Source organism: Melanaphis sacchari, unplaced genomic scaffold, assembly GCF_002803265.2.
Source record: "Melanaphis sacchari strain LSU unplaced genomic scaffold, SCAv2.0 Contig12_pilon_pilon, whole genome shotgun sequence".
Taxonomy (NCBI): Eukaryota; Metazoa; Arthropoda; class Insecta; order Hemiptera; family Aphididae; genus Melanaphis; species Melanaphis sacchari.
In genome coordinates, this window is record NW_020270527.1 from 330,767 (window position 1) to 353,788 (window position 23,022).

Consider the following 23,022-nt stretch of genomic DNA (forward strand, 5'->3'; position numbering starts at 1 on the left):
CAAGCAGATCTGGTTCTATTACAGAAGAGCAAGAAAAAAATACAGCAACACTCACCGATAAACTAGAATCTAAGGCTTCTAGTAGAGCTGGTTCAGTTTGTGACGAGCCACTAAAATCTCCGATTCATGATTCCATTACGACAACTTCAAGTTCAGTTTGTGATGATCAAATAAAATCTCTAATTCATGAAGTTACCACGACAGCTTCCAAAGTTATAATTAGATCCGGTTCAATTGCGCTAGAACAAGAAAGTACTAAAGAAACACTTAATGATAAAGAAAATGTCAAAGCAGTTGGTTCAGTTGGTGACGATCTTTTAAAATCGCCCAATTCTAACATTGACACTGAAGAACTTAAAACAAAAACTTTATTTAATACTGTATCTGAGAATTTGGAGTTTACTTCTGCGGTTAAAGCGGATTGTAATTGTGATATGAATAGTACTAAGTATCTGTCTCCGAATAATGAATCTTATGAAATAGAAAATACAACTATGACTCAAGCTAAGGTTGATTTTCACGGTGGGGAGATAGGAAGTTCTGCTGTTAAAGACAATTTTGGATCTAAAGTATTAAAAAATGAGGATTCTATTTATGAAGAACCAATAAAAATAGACGGTTCGGAAAAAAATACTAATGAAGAAGTCATTTCTTGTAGAACCAATTTAAAAGAATTACGTGATTCTGTACCTAGTGAAAATAATTGTTCTACTGCAGATAATGTTTTATCTGACATATTTTTTAATGAAGATAACTCAGTTTCTACTTCATTAATAAGTAAAAATATTACTACTCCTCAAGATACGGAAAGTTTTCAATTATCCGACAAACATGATGTTGAGATATGTAGAAGAAAAGATTCTTTTTGTCAGGATAAGAATGAATCCTCAACAGTTTCATCATGTAGTACTAGTTCAATTTGTCAAGAATTAAATACTCAATCTTCAAAACTTTCTAGTAGGAAAAGTTCTGTTATTGATGAATCATTTGATAAACCTTTAAAATTACAAATCGGAGAAAAGAGTTCTAGTCTTCAAGAATCCAATATTCATGAACACAATATTGATGATAATACTAAAATATTTAACAAATCAGGATCCTTGTGTGATGAAATGTTAAATCTGTCGTTTAAAAATATAACAGAAAATGTTTTTTCAAATAAAGTAAATGAACAAGCTGTTTCTTCAACATCTATGACTGTAAATACCGAATCTAAAATAGACAATCAAGTGGGATCTGTGTGTGAAGGACCAGACAAGTCTCAAAATGATGAAATCTGTAAAAAAGAAAACTTTATGATATGTACAACAAGCTCAATATTCCAAAAAACTGAAGAAGAAAAATGTCAATCTCCAAGAATGAGTACTGTATGTAATGAAACACAAGATTTACAAAATGATAATAAAATCATTATTTTGCCACCTTCTGAAAGCAATAAAAATAAGTCTGATGTTATTGAAAGAAAAGTGGAAGAATCAAAATCTTTAGGTAGAATAGGTTCTTTATGTGAAGAGATTGCTAAATTTTTAACTGATGACGATAAAAAAATATCCACTAATATTATTTCTGAATCCTCGTGTAGTTTAATTGAATCTATTCCTTTGAAAAGTAATATTGAAGAATTAAAAGTTAAAACTGAATCGCCATTACAGCATGATAAAAATACTGATGTTTTAAACAATGTTACAAATTCTTTACAAATCGACGATAAAGTTAAAGTTAATGAAAAACATGATAACATAAATGACATAAATACAGATCATAGTCTTCCTGTTAAAAATATCACTTTTTCTAATGTTAAGTCTCCAGATATTTCAACATTACTGATTGAAGAAAATAATAAGACTGGTATTATGAATGTTGCTCAAATGGTAGGAAAAAATATCAGTGACGAATCTTTTATCAAACATACCGCTATTACTGATAATGAATCCGAAAATTTAAAAAGTGTCGCTCCAATTTCTAGTATTACATCCGAAGAATGTATTAGTAAAATATCAAACGTTTTAATTGAAGATATAGTGAAAGGTTCTGATGAGAAAAATATCATTAATAATTCATCAACAACAGAAATTTGTGCGAATCAACCACTAGGAGTTATTCTGAATAGCGAAGATTTAGGTGTTACTAAGGACATAGTAATGCAATTGAAAAGGGATGTACACGAAGCATTGCATCAATGTAGTAGTGATGATGAGCGACCATTTACTCCACACAGCGAGTCTAGCATGTCTAGATCAGCAATGAATATTGATGATGACGATGATGATAACGAAGACAATAAAATTGAAACTGATGATGATATGGCTGGATCTCCTATGTCAACTGGGCCATCACCAATACAAATGCAACTCGATAATCGGCAAATGGAAATTAATATGGATTTTAATAAAGCTATTCAGGAACATAAGATTACTAGAGGAGAAGATTTGACATCTACTGAAGCAAATGGTAATCATGTTACAGAAATTAAAACAACTGAACATGATAATATTAATCAAAACCAAGGCACTTCGTCCGATACGGTTCAGAGTTGGGGTAAACCATTAGGTCTACCACCAGTACAAAATATTAATAATAACGGTTTTGATCCAATTCGTGAGTGGGGAAAACCATTAGGTCTTCCGTCTCCAACACAGCCGACTCTTGAACTAGGAGAATCTCAAAATATGAGTAGTAAGAATACACCTAAGAAGAACTTGAAAAAGATTGTAGACAACAAACCAGTAACGAATGTTATGGGTAAGAACATAATAATAATTAAAGTTCTTAAGAGATATATATATATATATATATATATATTAATTAATATAAGTTAATGTTTTATAGAATGGATTAAGTAAAAAATAATATTTTAATATTATGTTATTTTTTTAGACAAAGACGCGCAAAATCGAATTCGACGATCGGAGTCGCCAAGCAAACTCAGAAGTCGATCATCAAGTCGGATGACGAGAGTTAATCCTGTTTACCTGGATCTTATTTATGTGCCACATCATGGAAATTCAAAATATGTATCTGCTGATTTCTTTAAGCGTGTACGAGCAAGAAATTACGTTTTTAGCGGTACCGACCCTAGTAAAGAAGTCTTAAATGCCTTAATCGAGGGCAAACAGGCTTGGGAAGATCAAGATTTAGGTTAGTATCATAAAATTGTTAAACGTTTGTTCGTTATTATAATAAATTATGCTATAACAGAAGTCACCATAATACCAACTTATGATACTGATACATTGGGTCAATGGGTGGCAGAAAATGAGGAATTGCTGACAAAGTTGAAGATTGATTTAAGTCCTAGCGCCAGCCGATGCACGATCAAATTACAAGATCACAATACCAGCTGCTCCGCATATAGACTAGAATTTTAATTAAATGACTATAGATATATACTAATGCGAATAATTAAATAGCCTTCGTCCATCATATTATTAGAAATATATTGTTAAGTGTGATAACTGATAAAACTGTCTGTCCATTTTTACTTCTTAATGAAATGTATGGCTGCTTTATATTAAATTATTAGTGTAAACAAGTACAACAAGTATATTCGCTTCCGTTATGAATTTTTTTTTGGCAGAGCGTGTGAATTAACAGTGCACACTAAATTACAAGACTGGACAATCCATCCTGGGTAGTTCTACTTTTTTCATTCTGTTTCATACGAAACAATTTTAATACATTTTAGTTATTTTATATTCATTCACATTTTTTTAGTACTAACATCGGGCGCTTCTATTTCATTTTAGCAATTTAATTATTGTTCAATAATTACTTATTTTATTCTTCTTAAAATATTTACAAAAATATACACAATGCATATAGGTACTTTATAAGTTTTTACTTAAATATTTATATTGTGTAAAGTAAAAGATAATGAAAATAGCAGGTATTTTATCAAATAGTTTTAATAATTCGCTTTGGGAATTGGAATTTAAACATGTCGAAAACGTTATGTGATGAACATTTTTAATAATACATTTTTACGAACTGACTGTATGACAGGGTAATCGGAGAGACCGTTTAAAATCGGAAAATAAATTGCTGAATAACCTTTATACCTAATATGTTTTAGTTATTTAATTTTTAATCCCACAAACAATTGTTTGAATGTTCGACAAATTATAGTTGGTACTATTTTTAAGAACCCTTTATTAAAGTTGATCCAATCATTGAGTCGTGTTAATAATTTACTGTATAGGTATTAATTCATCGTAAATATTTTATTCCGAATTATTGTTATTATAGATTAAACCAGCTAATATGTTTGACTGTTATCATTTTCTATGAGTATCTTCCATTTTATTAGATAGGTTCAAAAAATAAATCAACTGAAAAGATTTTTTATGTTTGTCAAAGTTAGTATTATTATGATGATTATTATTTCACAATTTCGCATTCATTTTATTGTAGAATATCGCGGAAAATGTGATATTTTTCCATGCGTATACATAAGAATAATATTAATAGGTATAGGTACTGCGTTTTGCATTACGATTTTTTTGGGGGTTAAAGATGGATAACAATGTAATGGCAAGCTTCAATGAAAAACCTGTTAACGACAATAACAATTAATTATAGTTGATTATCCACTATAACCAGTGATAGACATTAGTTTGATTACTGTTCATCGAGCTTATGATTTATTTTTGGGTACTATCGTAAATTAGAATTGCTATATAATATAATATGTATAACTAAAATGCATTAATGAAAATTTCTGTCCAAAACACTCCTACTTCATTACGTCCGATTTCTCCATCCTTACTTCCACACATTACGTTAAAGTTTTAACATAATTTTTAACCCCTATTTTATTTTATTTATTACCGTGTTGTTATTATTACTGTGGTTAAGAGTCATACCATATTATAACTTATAACTTATAAGTATTATATGATGTGTAAGAATAAATATGTATTTCGCTGTACGCGCGTAATTGAATTAAACACTAGAAAATTATATCTCTAATCTCACTAGATTCTATCTAAAAAACATTGTCTTCATTTATTTGTGGTTTTATTAGTCTTATAAAAAGATATAATTTTATTCGTACTTATATAATATTTATTATCCAAATTCATAGCTCGTCGACTTATTTCGAAGGCTTGGTATGATTATTATTTAGGATTCGTGAAAACTTTTAACGAATCATTTTTTAAATGGTGCTATGTTCCGTCAAGGATTAAAGTTACTCTGATGACTTGAGAAAAAACGTGATTTATGTATTTTAGTTTTTAAAAATGTTAGTATCATTATACATTAATCTTTTATACGAATAGTTAATTATGAATAATCATAACAATGCAATGATATAAATTCATTGAAGTGCGTTTTACAGATGAAATCATCGCATAAGATTTATTATTGTAGCTTAAGTTTATAGTTTATTTTTTAATTGTATTTTATATTTTTATCATTAGTGAATTTAAAAAATATGTATTTATTATTATTATTTAAAAAATTACGCAGTCTGCACGATCTTTTAATATAATATCTATACGAATCGACTTTTGCATTTGCATATTAAATATTTTGTTGTATTATTACTAAGTCTAATTTATTTGTTATTATATAATTTATTATATACTTATCGTGTATTATTACATAGCTATTTACAAGTTAATAAATGTTATCTAAGCATTAAAAAAAAAATAAAGAACACAATTCAAAGAAAATACTTGATTACATTTTGCAAGTAGATAAAATAGCTTGTGATAATACAGAATTTTTTTTAATGCATATTGTTTTATTTCTTTAATTTTATATTTTTCTTTTAATATTTGAAATTTATCAATGCTATTTAAAGAAAACGCTTATGTTGTTCTTACATCCACCTTACAGATATTTTTCGTTTTTTTACTAATTTATTATTATATACAATTTGTATTATCATTATCATTATTAATATATTATTATTATTATTATTATTATTATTAATAATCTTATTCATGTTTAAAATATAAATTACTTAGCCTTTCAACTCTTAAAATACGCAAATGATAATATTGTGTAAGGGTAGCTAATTAGAATCTGTAATTTGATAATTAAATGTTTGATTTTAGAACCAAATTATTTTTATTTTTTTCATTTCAGGAAAATTAAAAAAAAAAATGGTTTTTCCAACTCAATATCTTAACAAGTAAATAAAAATGTCTCTTTAAATCGCTTCATTAAAATTCTATTTCATTAGTAATTGTTTTGAAAATATTTTTTGATAGTTTTTATTTAATTTCCAGGACGATGATTTGTAATTAAAAAGTTTCTAGGACAGTTAGATTTCAAACCATATACAAAAAATATCCTTGTAATAAACAATAATAATAATATGATATACGTAATATTAAATATTATATAATAAATAGAAAAGTGACTTGTGAGATCCATACTTTTTAAGAAAGAAAAATGATTCTCAGACAATAGAAAATACAAACACGAATTAAATTGTACGAATTTTGTATTGTTCTTTAAAAATGTATAAAATGGACCAGCAATTGAAGATATATTATCTAAAAATTTGCTATAATGATTTAGCAACCTCAAAAATTTCTCCACATCCAGTGTAATCTAAGATACTGCCACATTATTAATTGCTTTAGATTATTGGTACACGAAGACTATTTTTATCACCTTGTAACCTGAAAAAGTAACATTATCATTAAAAAATTAACATTTTTCTTTTTTAACCGTTAAACTTGTCATAAAAAGTTTATTTAAAACCCTATAAACCCTATACAGTCTCTCACTTACTTCATTTCCATTTTTCCAGCTACCAATAATTTTTATATAGAAAAAAACAGTATATTATAAACTTTTCCATTTTCCTCTGTAATTAACCTGGAGCTGAACCTATGCCATATGGTAATCGATTAAACATGAACAAACCTTTATAAGATGATATAGTTAATTTTTTACTTTCTTCATTTATAGTAATAACTGCCTGGCATAAATCTAATAAACACAATTTTGAAGCATCTTTAAAAATATTCTAATGGATGAATTTAATAATAATCAGCCTAATAATGGTATACCTGTTTTATGTTTATTTCAAAATATAAAGAGTAACTTTATAATCTCCATATTATAATTCTATTAATCCATCACTTTTATCTACGATATTACGAGTAAGTAACATAATCGATTAAAGTAGACACGGATGTTTTTTGATACATACTTAAAACATTTATTTAATAAGATATATTACATTAATACATTAATAATTTATATCTTAATCGAGTCATTAGTACATAATGTTTTAAAGGTTAGGAAAAAATCATAACATTATGAAATAAACATTACGTTAGGTATATTGTATATACACAATACAAACAATATTGCTATAATCCAATTATTACTGCAGTTTAGATACATATTATATCATCTTTTATTTAAAGTTACAATACAAATTGCAATGTAGTATATCTAAAAGTTCTTGATAATTGATCACAAGTTAAAAGTTATAAATGTCTCTTATTTGATGTCAAATTAAATCTATATGATTACTGTCCAACCCTGGTTAAGTTAAGTCCATAACTATAGATACTTGTAGTCTATAACTATGTCATATGGTATAGTGAGTAAGTATATAATATTAAGTAATATAAATGCTATTATTATTTAATGGTAATATTTACGAAATTATTTTGAACACTATTTTTTCATAATTATGTATTTTTATAGATAGTTAATACAACTGATTGGGTACCTATTAATATTTACATCAAATATACAAATAATTTATTTTATTATTAGTTGTGTGGTTTTATTGTGTATGCTGTGTTTTTGGGTACCCACCGTTTTTCCCGAATGACCTTTTTCTCAAATGGCATTTTTTTCGAAAGTCTGTAGACCCGAAACCTTTTTTACGAACACCTTTTACCTGAATCGATTTTAAAAACGATAAATTATAATGTATATAAAAATTAAAATTAATTGATAAAATGTATAATAACATAATAAATGCTGTAGTGTTATCATTAAATATTTTAAAATTGATAAATTATAATAAACAAAATAATACATATAAAAAATAAAAAATAAATAATAATATAATATTTATGATTTACAATACAATATTATGCGCAGTTTCTCTCAGAAATTGTAACGGCTGGTATCTATTAAAATCAGCAGTAATGAACATAATTCGCTTTTGAAAATCCCATCATTTTATTTTTGATAGAGTTCTTACTTTTCGTTCAAGATTCAGCTCGGGATTAGAATGTATAGCAATAGCTGTATTTTAGTTATAGGTATAAAATATTATGATGTATCTATAGAAAATACATATAGGTACCTAGTTATTATAGCTCTTAGTTGTAAAAAAATTTAATTACGGAAACAATAAAATTACCATCGGGAAAAAAGATTTTGGGTTTTCGGATAAAATATCGTTTGGGAAAAAATTCATTCGAGAATTTTGATTCGGGAAAAATACCGACAACCGTGTTTATAATTATCATGGAAATTAGTAGGAAATAAGTAATTTTATAAGATTTTTAATATTTTTTTAGAGTGCTGAGGGGTTTAGCCCTAATATCAAGATGTATAAAAAATAATATTGCTTATATTGTCCTAAAGAGTTGTTTAGCATATATTTGTTCATCTTCATAAAAAAAAAAAATAAAAAAAATATTGCATTTATTGCAGAGTGTTATCAAGATGGATTACGTACTATCTAATATATTTCAATTTTTGAAGGCGTTGGAGTCTCGTTTAGTTAACATAAGTAAGTATTATATACAATTATTCTACTCTTTTGTTTTTCATAGTTCACCGTATTTGTATAAAACCATTGGAAAATTTCAAAAAATCATCTTAAAAACACTATGTATGTGAACAAATACAATACAAAAACTTAACGGAATACATGGAGCAAGTTATATAATATACATATGATTAATAATATGCGAAATAATAAAAAAAAAAAAATTAATATATTACAATATTATTAAAAAATGAACTATTTTATGTGAGTATAAACTCGATTTTAAATAGAAGTAAGCATTTGATACTGTTTATACAAAGAACGAATAAATAAAACAAAACAAATCAAATATAAGTTCACAGTAAAATAATTATCAATTATAGGTATACGAATTATATTACATATTAAAATTTAATCTTTACTTGTTATACAATACTTATACAATATTTAACAAATTTTCTTTAATTGATAATAATATTAAATATGAAACAAAACTATGAGCAAGTGTATGACTAGATGAAACGTAGCTAGTAACATTGTCGTAAATGGCACCTGTCGTCTCATCCAAATAATCTGTAAATAGTTGGAAAACAATACTGGGTTATGGACCAGTGTTTGGAAAGAACGTCTTTTATGAACGCGAGTTCACACGTTTACGTTCATAATCAGTAAAGGATCACGAACGTCATTAATTTTTTTTTTCAAATAGAGTGTGAACGCAAACGACGTTTATATTTTTAATGCGTTTGAACGATTTTTAAAACACTCAGTTTCTTTATCATTTATTAAATATATGTGTACAATATATTGACTACTTTATTTTATAAAATAATATTTTTCTATTATAATTTATATTATAAATTTTATTTAATGACAAATTATTAAAATCTCGGTTGTGTGCCTAGTGCTCTAGTATTTGCTTAATTTTATCATTTTAAAATCTTTATCAAAATGTATATGTTTTAAAGTTTAAATTGTATTTTCATTTTTTGGGTTGAGTCGTATATGTTTATGGATTTTTATATTGACTGCAGGTAAACGATTAATACAAATAAATAAATAAAATTTAATGAACGCATTTATTTTTAATTAAAGTGAATATGAACAAGTTCTTTTTTAAAGGAGTGAACGTGAACGTGATTTTTTTATTGAACATTCCGAACACTGGTTACAACATGAAAACAGAAAAATTACGTTTGCAAAAAGGAGTGTAACTCACCTGTTACTTCGGTGACATTGACGCTGTACTTGTAGTTTTCACCTTCTAAAAGTACTTCATTGGATGATTCAACGGCAGTTGTGATTTCTGTAAAAATTGTATAAAAATAATAGTAATAATGAATAATAATACAATTATGGTTTTGAATAAAGTGAACTCTATGCATCGACCTGTACTAGGTAGGTAAGTGTAGTTAGGTATTTAAATGACCAAAAAAATGTTTGGAAAAAATGGAAGTTTGTGAAATATATTTATTAAAAAGGCAAAAAGTTTTTTTTTTATATATCTAGAAGGTGTTTCTTCTAATCATATAAATATTAAATAGAACCATGATAACTTCAACAAATTTACAATATATACTTATTATAAAGATAATATTACACGCAATTGATAACTCCTTTCAATAAGGGTATTATTAATACCATTTATGTTTAAAACGCAGAAAGTATGTGAAGTATCCTCTCAAGTTAAATTTAAATATTGAATTAACCCCCCCCCCCCCCCCCACCCCATTAAAAATCCTGACTACGAGCCTGAGTTATTTTTATTTTTCTACATTTTTGCAAGGATGAGGACAACAGTGGCTGGGATCTGACCTGCTATCGTCTAGAAAATTATATTACAATGTGTATTTTACTCATCAGTTAGTTGATCGATAAATTGAAAGAGGAGGGTCAATATTCTCTCCAATAAAGCTTTTGTAAATTATATGTTTCTAATTTATAATCACTAATATTATTAATCATGTACCAACCATAAAGCTTAATGATGCCGTCAGTCTCGCCGAGAGCGTTTACTGCTACACACCTGTAACTACTGAAATCTTCGGTACTAATGTTGGATATGCGCAAAATCATTTTGCACACGTACCCAGTTCTGATTTTATCGTCTAAAAATTTAGAACCTGCACACAAAAAAATAAAGATTGTTTTTAATTACGGTGAAAACGTTAATAAGTTATTATAATAATTGTTTGTTTGTTTTTTTTAAACAAAATGTTTTTATATTATTTTGTTGTTCACATATAACTTAACAAAAAATTTGGTTCAAATATAATTAATTTTATCTTTAATATTGGTATGAATTGACTTTCTATTAAAATTTGAGGCGTTATTGTCTAATATTATATTTATATCTATGTTTGTACGTTGGGTTTTTGTTATATTTAAGCGAATTATGAACATTTTTAAATTGCAATCAACAAAATATATAAACTTCTAATTACAATTTAAATAATTTGTTATGCTTTAAAACTTAAATATTGTAAAAAACTGATGTACAAACACAGAAAACGTTTTTGTATTTGAGTGTTATAAATCAATTTACCCTATTGATATTAAAGTAGGTAATAATAGAGAATTGAAAACTTATGAATTTAAATTCGGTATGTTGCACATTTTTGAAATTATGACAAAATGACAAAACACGTATATGTTGATGTATGATAATAATTGAAATTGTTATTATGTGCGTACCGGAAACGATCATATCCCCGCGTTCGTTAGTCCAGTAGTTGATCGAAGGAGGATTCGCTTCCGTGTAGCATTCTAGTTTCGAATAGACCCCTATTCGAGCTCCTTCTAATTGATTAGGAATCATCAACATCGGAGGAACTATAACGATATTTCATTAATAGAATAATGACAAATTGACTAATTATATTTTATGTCTGTCAAAATAGTTTTCATTGTATAATAAATATTATTTTGTAATTATATGAATGGATTAATATTTAGGTAGGTAGTACTAGTAGTAGTAATGTATCATGCACTCACAGTGTACGGTGACATTGATGCGCTTGCTCCTGGTAGGTGGAACCCCATTAGAAGCCACGCATAGGTAATATCCCATGTGTAATCTGCTGATTTTTCTGATCATTAATTTTTCACCGTCGACCACGTTAACTGTAAATATTTAATAAAAATATTAATCATTATAATTAATAAAAGTAGCAGATTTGAGTATTAAAGAAAATCAAAAAATAAAGAAGTAGATAATATTATACTGCCCAGCTGAACAATAATTTATTATATTTTAAATATATACCACGTATAATAAAAAATAATAAAGATATGGTACATTCAAAATGCGAATAATTCACACATAATAATTAGTGAATTATTTTTTCACAATATTTTTACCTTCAATACCGTTGTAGTTTATATTAAGACCATCTTCTCTTCGCCACATTATATACGGTTCGGGATATCCTTGAGCTTTACACTGTAAAACCATATCTGATCCTTCTTTCACTATGAGATCCATACTGGATTCTTCTTCGATCATTTTTGGAGGAACTGGAACAATAATGTCATATAGCTAATGATGGGTTTGTCGATCATTTAAAATAAAATATTATAGCTTAATAATAATAATAATAATAATATGCAGTTTAGGCAGTTTTAAAAATCTTACCGACAACTTGTAGATATCCTTTTTGACTTGTCATGGGCTCCGTGTTGATCTGGCACATATACCAGCCTCTATCAGTTTCTTGTACATTACGGATATGCAGAAACCAAGTTCGATGGTCGTTGTAAGATAACGTAATTCTTGCATTTTCAGTTACCATTCGGTGATGTATAGAAAGTATGGTTTGGGTGCTAACACGAACCCAAGCGACCTAAACATAATACGAATAGTTAATATTAACCATATTAATCATATTAAGTACTAATATATAAAAAGTTACATTTATAGTGAGTTAATAATTTAAATAATGTATGTATAATATAAATGTACCAATGTAGTTTTTAGTATTATACGACATATTGTTTGAGTTTGTTTGTTAGGTTCTGGAACAGGGAACTTAAGTACTTAACATAAGAAAAGTAAAAGGTTTCGGTACATTACGTAAGATTAATGGAACTCATTTTAATATGTGGTTATATCTTATTTATAATTAGCTCAACAAAATTAGAATTCGATATACTATAACTCTCTTAAAGTCCAATTTGTTATAGAAACCACCCTCAGTATTGAAAATTGAAGCATTTTACTGCTTTAAAAACTGATATCTGATGATAGACACATAAAAAAAAAAAAATATTGCTAATTTAATATATTTATAGCTTTGATTTGAATCTAATTTAAATATATGTTGACCAAATATAAATTATTAAAGTGTAAGGTTTTGTATAATATTTTATCTAAAGTGAGCTTTTTTTAGATTCAAAGATACATTTATAGGTATTTATTTACTTATTATATTTCAACGCCGCAAGTGTACAGAGATATGAAATCAATATAATAATGTTATACATGATTAAATTACATTGAACCTAATGATTGTTTTTATTAAAATTAAGGGTTAAGTCTATTAATGTAATGTACGGTTTATTATCGGAACATATACCATGACACTTAGGAAAATACATTTTCATTTATATCAAATAAATGTACGCGTTATTTTTACTTTTTGCAATAGTTTTCAAGTACTTTTACTCTTAAGTACCTACTCTAAGTAGTTTTCAGTAAGGGTCTTCCAATGATAACAATATAATATATCAAATATAGAATGGAACGGTATCGTTAAAAGATATACGATACAGTAAATAGAAGAATGATCGAAGAGCTTTATTTTGTTATATACCTACCTAACATATGTTTTGGTGAACAAAATCCTTTGAATGTATGTATTTTAATTTAAAAATTAATGGTACAAAGAAGAAAGAAAAGTTTTAATTTAATATTGATAAATCACGAACATTATAAATTATCTTAATACTTCCATACTTTAATTTTTAATTTTTGTACAAATTACTTTCGAAGTTTTACAGGTCAGCAAATAAGAAGTATAGTTGGTTTATTATGTTACCAGATATTAATTATATTATGTTTTTCATTTGAAATTATTTTATTTTGTATTCATATATTTTAAACTACACAAACCTTTTGTTTTTAGAATTAATCACGTAAATTCAAAACTTAAAACTAATCATATTAGTATTTATGAAAGGATAGTTATTAATATTATATTAATATATAAATATATTAAATAAGATATGTTAACCATGACGTCATAAAATATTAAAATTATTTTATATTTATTTATGTATTAAATATAATATAAACTCTAATTTATAGACTTTTAAGTATGATAAAATTATTTAAATCTTGCCAATATTTATAGTGTAAATAATAATACAACACCGTATACATATAAATTTAAGTAATGCGCTAAAAGCTACCTTATTTTTACTCTTATATTGATTTTGTCAATTGTATTTATTTGAATTCCGTATTCTTGAATTTTTAAAGACACTTAAAAATTTTAAAATATGTGGATTATAAATTAAATATTTAACATAGGTGTCTAAAACCTAGCTAATTTATTATAGTCGGAAAATGTTTACTAATTATAAACTTCTAATAGATTTGATATTTAATATCGATAATTATTCATAATAACCCATTTTTAGTATGATTTCATTAAAGAAAGCGTTTTAATAAACATATATCTTAAAGAAATTTATAGGGATGAGTTTATGGTTGGAAAAACACGCTGTATAATAATGTTATTTAATAGAACGAGATTAAAGGTAGTGGCTGCAACCAGTCACGCGTCGACGGATTTTGTAAATAGGTACAATAATAAGCCGCACTGGGAAACGCTATATATTATATTACACTTATACATTATACCGGTGATGTGTCTCAAGACTAAGTACGTACGCGAGCCATCGATCAATTAAGAAACTCCAATCGACAACGGCAGCAGCGCTCGTATACACACGAAGATATTGTTTCACAATATTAATATGATAATATTATATTATGTATCGAGCAGGATGCGACTAAACTATGTAATATATACAATTAGAATTGTTTTTACTATTCATTAATTTTAAGAGAAAGAAACGTAAATATTTTTTTATTCAGAACCTCTATCTTCCCTTCTATTTCTTCACTTTTATATGGAAGTAATTCGAGTTAAATTTAGTGATGATAATTCACTCATTCCCGTGTCACTAAAGGCTTGAAAAATGATAAAAAAAAGGTAGTTTAGTGATTTCTCTCGAATCTATTTCGATTCAGCATAAAGAATATAATATTATATAAGTACACTATATCGCGAATCCAAACATTTTCTCGTTGCACGTGCTTTCCGGAATACGAAATTCGATAAAATAATAATAATATCAAGTAGACATATTTTATATATATATATATATATATATTTGCACCTATTCGTACCCATAGGTATTGTATCATCAGTACGCTGCACACTCGCGCACGAGACGTATACACAAGATACTAAGACGTATAGAACGAAAATAAAATAAAAGTTTTTGATTTACTACTGTTTTCGTTGTTTGTGTGTGTTCATTCGAGGGGAGGGGGGAGCGGACACGACCCGATAAAATTCGCAAATATTTCACGTGTATTTACGATTGCGGGCCCGTCATCTCTCTTCCACGTGGTGTACGTGTGTACGTATGTCGTAATATAATATTCCATTGCATTATAATAATGTTATATGGTGTGGGCATTAGGTGAGCTGCTGCAGCATTGCGCAGGACGAGATTTATTTTACTGCCGCGGTTGTCACAGCGTCTCTGTGGGAATAGGAATAGTCACGAAGGATATAAGGGATCGAGCCCAAGAAGCGAGATTTCGACGGGGAACGGTCGCAGTGGTGGTCTATACTAATAGGATCGAACGCCATACACACAAACATACATAAACAGTAGATCACGTCACGATATTATAACCGGGTACTGGGTAGCTACTTTGAATGCAGCTCGTCGTCTATGATATCCCGCGGGACCAACCTGTAGTGTGAATATAATAATAAATACCGCCACCGCGGTTTATAACATTACCTTTCGATGACGGTATTTACCTACGCATATTGTATATATAATATATATATATATATTTATATATTATATATACATATTTAATATGCCTATAAATCCAATATAGGTGTTTGCCGACCTACATTTAAAGTGGTGCATATATAGTGCTTTTTTCTGTTTTTAGCTAGCTTCTTTAGTTGTGAGCTTGATGCAGCTTTTTATCTAATGATTGTTATCATTTATTGCGCAATAACATTAATAAATTATTATGTACCAATGGTTTTAGGCAGATATTGATTTTTCAGGCTTTACGCAATCGTAAGTTATTACTTAATTTAAGTTTTAAACGATGTATGATATAAATATATTAAAATGATTATACAGCTTTAGTTGCAATCTATTAGTATTAGCAGATTTGAAATGTCTGGAAGAAAATCAATGTAGATATAGTTATTTCATGAATCACTTGATTAACAGTTTTTGTCTTAACAATAAACTCTCTACCAAGAATAGGTAAATATTTTAGTTTTCTTAACCACTTAAGAAATAAATTAATATTTTTGATTTATTACTAAATTACATGAGCTTGAGTGTCACATTTCATTATTTTAAGATGAATTATAAGATACTCTTTTTTTTAAAGTTTTAAACATCATTAAATCGAGTAAAGTTTTTATCATATAAGAAATGTAATTTTTAAAGAGCAACGAAATTTTGCACGAAAGCAGTTAGTAATATAAAATATAAAATCGTATAAGTAATGACAGATTAGAAAATAATAAAAAAATATTATTTATGTATAAACCATATTAATTATAACAATCAGATTTCTTAGTAATTAATTTTCTTCGTGAAAACACATAAGATTATTTTGGCTTTAATTACTAATTCTTAGAGTCAAGTGTTAGTTGTACGCGAAAATAAATTCGATTTACATGGGCATAATTTTTTTGTGAAAAACTTATGTATATATGCAAAATGGATTAGTTGTTTAAACATAAACGTACTCTCTGTAAAATATATTTTGAAGGAGTAGGGGAAAAAGCAAAATGTAACATAAGTCCTCGTCAGCGTCTGCCTTAAATATTCTACCGATAAACACCAGCTGCTGTATTAGTTTACGCTGGCGCCTGGGGTTATAAATGTATAAAATTCATGCCGCCGGCGAAAGAATAGAAAAAAAAAATAAAAGGTTAAAATGTATATGACGAAATTATGTAGAAACTTATCTTTTTTCTGATTTTCTCACAACAACTCAGTCGACGCGGCACGTTTGTCGTTCTCTGAGCAAGTCAGTGAAGTAATATTTATAATTACTGCACTATTGCACTTTATATATATTAAATATATTAAATATCTAGAATAAGTCCTTATTGTTCGTTAATAAATCGACGAGAACAAATTAATTTTTTGATTCTCTAGGATGAATGGTATAATACCATAATGTTATACTTGATTTTTTAGACCACGTTACAAAATTATGTATTTTACTAATAAACAATAGTCATCTAATTAATTAAAAAATAATATAAATAAACTCTGTTTATCAATTAATTATTAATTGTCGTTAATTAAATATGAGTAACAGCATTTATAAAAAAAAATAAAAATAAGAAAGCGATCCTACCTTAATATTTTAAAAATCAGAACTTGAGTAATTACATTGAATTTAATCAGTTATAGTTGTTATAAGAATATACGTATAATAAATTTATATGTAGGAAGAAATTAATTTACTATTAATTATATAACTTACTGTGCATATATAGCGTAGAGTAAATGCGATTTACGAAATTTATTCCATTACATACATTTTTTGTATTACCTTTTTGCAACAGTTGTATATATGTGGTATAGAAACCTCGTGGTTATTAAAATGCGAGTACTCTATCTATAATACGTTTAATATTTTTGTGTGATATTTTATACGGTACGGTAGTATACTAATTAATTCTGTTAGTTTTTCGGAGCCTTGGAGGTCATAGAATCTTTTGGTATAATTGGTTTTAATATTTTCTTCGCGACCTCGATGTTTCATGTCTTAGCGTCATCAATGTCAATTATTGCCGGTGTAGGTACGTGAACTAACTTAATGCATGTTAGAAAATGTTTTAAACCCATACAGATATATATTGTGTATCCCAGCGGAGTGTCCATTTATATTGTATATTGTATATAATAAATATTTAAGTGAAATCGACCATAAACAATTTATCCAATCCATCTACGTTGGTTACCTTTATATTATACTTTACAGTGATGACGTTAATTTTTATTGAATTGTAATAAAATTTATAGTTATTTATTAATATAATACTCCGGATCTGTGCCTGCAGATAGACCTAGATTTACAAGTGCAAAAAATAAAAAAATATCTTACTCGAACAAAATTTTACTCTTATTTTTATAAATATAATTTACCTAAGTTTAATACATTAAATGTTTATAATTATGTGAGTAGTTATAATTATATTTATGATAAAGAAATAAAAATCAAGACACAGTTGAATAGATTTTCGTGGCTTATTATAGTCTTGGCATAATTATATGTTTCCACTATGGTTTAGCCGATCAATACGTTATAAATATAGTACTATTTGATATTCTTAAAATAAAATACAATACAATTATAGACAAAAAAAACTTATGAAATCATCTACGCATAATATTTTGTAAAGACTGGTCAAATCAAAATACACAAAGACGAGAAACAAAACAAAATATACATCTTTGACAAAAATTTAAAATAAAAACAGAAATAATAATAAACTGACTAACAATGCTATATCTATCTTATATATGGCCATTGGACTCCTCAAGTAAAACTTAATACTTATATAATACACTTCATGCGGAAATGCGGAATGGTACTGTTGGTAAAATATATAAAACGGGATGCGAATTCAATAAACAAGAAAGCAAATAGCATAATATAGTGGAGAATTTCAAGGTTAGTTATTAGTTATAATTGGACGACCCAATTGCTGACTAGGAGACGTCATCTCATTTTTCAGGAGAACCAAAATAGAGAAATAAATTTAATACAGTTTGAATATATATTTTTATTATTATTTAGTTATTTAATTATATAAAATAACAAATAAAAAACTAACAAATCCCAATGTCAAAATTTGTATTTGGTTTAAAAAAAAAAAAATTAAGAAAATGCATAATATTTAGAACCATTTTGATGTATATCAGGAGAGATAAGGGTAAGGGTAAACAGAAGGCCTAGAGAAAATGAGTGCTCAAAGGCTTCAGACATCTCAATCCGGCCTGAAACTACGACGAATATAAACTTGTTAAGATAACATCATTTTAACTATTATCATATTATCTATATTCCGTATAAATAAGTTCCAATCTTATTTAATAAAATTAATATTATATTATATTTTATGTGGCTGTGAATTAAAAATATTTAATAATTCATTTTTTAAAATTAGCATACCATATTTAAAAAGGTGCATCTATATTTAATATTAAACATTTTATTTTATTTAAATATTTTAATTTTCATTATTTTTTAAGCTAAGTAGAAAAGCTATTGCTTTTAATTCTTAATTGTAATTTTCTTTAAAATTCCTGATTTATGAGTAAAGTTAGGTGTGTACCAGTAATATAAATTCAGCATAAACACTTTAAAGGAAATAATATCGGACCTTTATTATTGTACTTGGAACGTATGCAAAATTGAAAATAGTTTCTAAGAAAATCACAAAGTTATTGCTTTTTTTTTTTATATTTTATGAATAATAAATGCTGTAGTTGGCATACAATATAAATATAAATCGAATATATATATATGTATATAACAATTATTCATATTAAATCGAAGAACATATTATATTACGTAGATACAAGAATCAATAGAACAAAACATAATTTGATGTTATTATTCGTAATGATGTTTTTATTAAATAAAAGGAAAAATATTATGGAAAGAAATCAAATTTTTTAGTTATTTTCCAACATTAACAATTGGTTTACCAGCGTGAAGAAACAATATTATATTTGTGTATGTGACTGTAGTAAGTATAAGTGGATTTCAATATGAAATTCGATAAATACATTTAAAAGGACGGTATATAAATTTGGGCCGTCAGTTTTGAAGTTTAGCAAAGTATATAACATAAATCATAAATATCAAAATTATCTTCTAAATTATTTCAAAGTTTCAATATAAAACTCAATGGTTAATAATTTTAATTATAGTTTAAATATATTTGTTTTTTATGTTAAAATACAAAAAAAAAAAAAACGATTTTGGGGTCATGATACTTTGATCTTTATTACTTTAAGTCGAACCATTTTTATTTTTAAAACTTCACATTAAATAGAAAGTTTTGATCGTGTATAGATTTTATAAATTAATATATAGAAATAGATAGTTCTATATTTTATTGATATACCAAAATGAGTAATAAATACAAATTAAAAATGTGGAAAATAAAACGTGTTACATATATAAAAAACGCAATTCAATAACCACGAATGTACGTAAACATTTTTCGTAAAAATAAATTTTTCAATAGTCTATTTTAAGTCAAGCGATCTCGTAATCAAGTAAAAGTTATTAAACATGTCAATACTTAAAGTGTTACGTGTATATAATACATGTTTACGATTACATGTAATATAACATTTATTGTATATAAGTAATTTATTTCTGAATATCATCAGATTATTTGCATTATATTATTCGCCTGAACTTACTATGAATTCAGTCGTCAAAGTATTTATGATATAAAAATTATATCGCTATGTATTTCAAAAATAATATATTAGGTATATATGATTGCTCATCTCACTTTTTAAGAATAGTAATTTTTTATACTTAAGTTAAGTTGATTGATAGTAGTAGTATTCGGGATGCAAATAGATACAGGAAATTTTTGTATCAAACTACATACATCTGTTCTTCTTAATACTTCAATGCATCTCAGTTTGGATGTATTCAGTTTAGTCTGGCTCATAATTTTCAATGGGCTCAAATTCTTTTTATAAATTTAAAAAATAAGTTAGGTTAGCTTATTATGTTTTTAAAATTATTTATGAATTTAATAATACTTATTTACAATTGCACGCATAAAATGCAAACTTATGTTCTTACTTAAAAAAAAAAAAAAAAAAAAAAATGTAACAAATGTATATAAAATAAATTAAATAAATAATTATTTTTTTTAGTTAATAGTTGAAAGATCCTAATATTATATCAATAATTTTATCTTTGCTTATAAATTGATAGTAATGGTGTCATTTGAATTGTGCAAGGTATAAATTAAAGTTTTTAAAATCTAATATATTTTGGCTTATTATAGAAAGTATTTATGCTATTCAAAGTATGCAAAGTAAACAAAAAAAAAAAAAAAAAATTGAAATTATAATCTTTATAGAAGGTCAGAATAAGGTAATAGGTAATGTAAAAAATAAATACTGCTCAAGAAGCTTAACTTTTGCATTGTTACCACAAATGATGCGTGTCCAAGGACATATAATAGTATGTAGAATTATATCATAATAATATATTATTACACTATCGAATATTGGTGTCTTTTATTTGTAGAATTAAATCGAGCGAGTATTTTCAGTATCAATTATTTAAAGAATTAAAGAATTTGCTGTTAATTTCAATTTAAAAATAAATATTTTTTTGAAATTTTTCTCTGTTAAATTTCAGATTTTCAGATTTTATTGGTCTAACAATGCAATGTGCCTATACGTGTGTTTCGTGTTTGATGCCATCTTCAGAAAGAATAACATGTTGATATTTTCATAATTCAGGGTGATTTCTAGTTTTAAATTGGAACTAGTATTTTTTTACAGTTTTTAGTGTTTCAAAAACAATGGATTAAAACAAATAAACAAAAAAAAATAATATTGAAAACAGGAATTCTTACTTAAAATTCCATTTTTATGGTTTATTAAAGTAATCAAATATGCGATAAATATCATGATAGTCACAATCTGAATAAAATTGGATGAGTGTCGAAGTTCAAAGTATAGCTTTAGTCAGTCTTCATTTCAGTCATCTCCATATTTCTTACTGCTACTTATCTATGACTGCCACTAGATGTACATTGTACCAAGAAAATAATTTGGAAAATATATAGTTAGTTTTATTATCAACCACTCGTTTTTAAACAAGATCAATTTTTTTTTTTTTTTTTTGGTATAAAATTAATAAGAATATAAATTTGTAATGTTAATTAAATTTTCAATATTAGCATTTGAATCTTTTAAATCCTTGACATAATATTTTAATGTTAGTACGACTTACGGAACTATGGGTATTATTAATTTATAGATTTGAAAATACGAATTTTTTCACAAAAATATCAAAGAATGATAACTTATTTCTAAAATAAAATAACATTTGTTTTGTAGCCCAGTTTCCTATCTAGAATGCTGTACGATCATTACAGAAATATTTTTCTTTACTCTTTTAGTGCTATGAATATACATTCACGAAAAACATTATCAAATTCACAGCCAGTGAGTATATTTACTCATGAATCTTCATAGTTAGTAAAATGTTATTAAAGTTAAATACCTTAATGAACTTGACCAATTTTAATTTTTTGAGTTTAACACTGCTTTTGAACAACTTAAATAATCAATTGAGTATATAAACGTTGGAAAAAAATTATTCATTTGAAAACTAATGTTGGTTGATTTGTTATTAAAATGTATTATGTATTTTAGTTAAACAAATTAGTGAACTATTTAGTAGTTAAAAATTTCACTATTAAAACTAAAATATTAATAACTTATCCTTAAATAATATTAAATAATAAATACATAAATCAAACATGAAATAGTATGTTATTCTGGTTTGGACGAGTAGTGTTTGGGTATTAATATTGTACTTATTATTTTACAAAATTTCAATTAAAGAGTTAATACTTATGAAATGAACTAAAAGTATTATTTATTTATTTTTTTTTGTTTATTATATAACATATACATTAAACAGTGAAATTATTTATTATTATTATTATTATTATAATTATTTTATTATTTGTTAGAATTGTAAAATATTCGTGGTATTACACTAAGTAGTTACATGGAATAGCTAGGTTATAAATAATTCAGAGCAACTGCCAATCGCAAAAGGTTGACCCTTAGTTTCAAGCTTAGAATAAAAAGGGGGTAAAAATTGACTATTCTTTTAATAAATTATTTATAAGCAAGTAGAACTTTTTAATAAATTGTATTACTTAAGTTTTTGATTTAATATAGATTTGATATTATATAAAATACAAGTATGAGAGGGTTTCAAATCGTCAAAAACAAATAAT

At 26.1% G+C, this 23,022-nt stretch overlaps 1 protein-coding gene and 1 pseudogene across 1 annotated transcript in view; one reads left to right on the plus strand and one right to left on the minus strand.

Moving 5' to 3' along the window:
- LOC112591236 (microtubule-associated protein futsch-like) overlaps nucleotides 1-3,820 on the plus strand; it is a 26,008-nt gene extending 22,188 nt beyond the window's left edge. The window contains exons 7-9 of the mRNA XM_025334992.1: nucleotides 8-2,742; nucleotides 2,878-3,138; nucleotides 3,199-3,820. Coding sequence (XP_025190777.1) covers nucleotides 8-2,742; nucleotides 2,878-3,138; nucleotides 3,199-3,368 — 3,166 coding nt within the window. The 3' untranslated portion in view covers nucleotides 3,369-3,820. The remainder of the gene's footprint in view (nucleotides 1-7; nucleotides 2,743-2,877; nucleotides 3,139-3,198) is intronic.
- Nucleotides 3,821-9,137: 5,317 nt separating this feature from the next.
- The window catches only part of LOC112591237, a 90,095-nt pseudogene continuing 76,210 nt past the window's right edge, over nucleotides 9,138-23,022 (minus strand).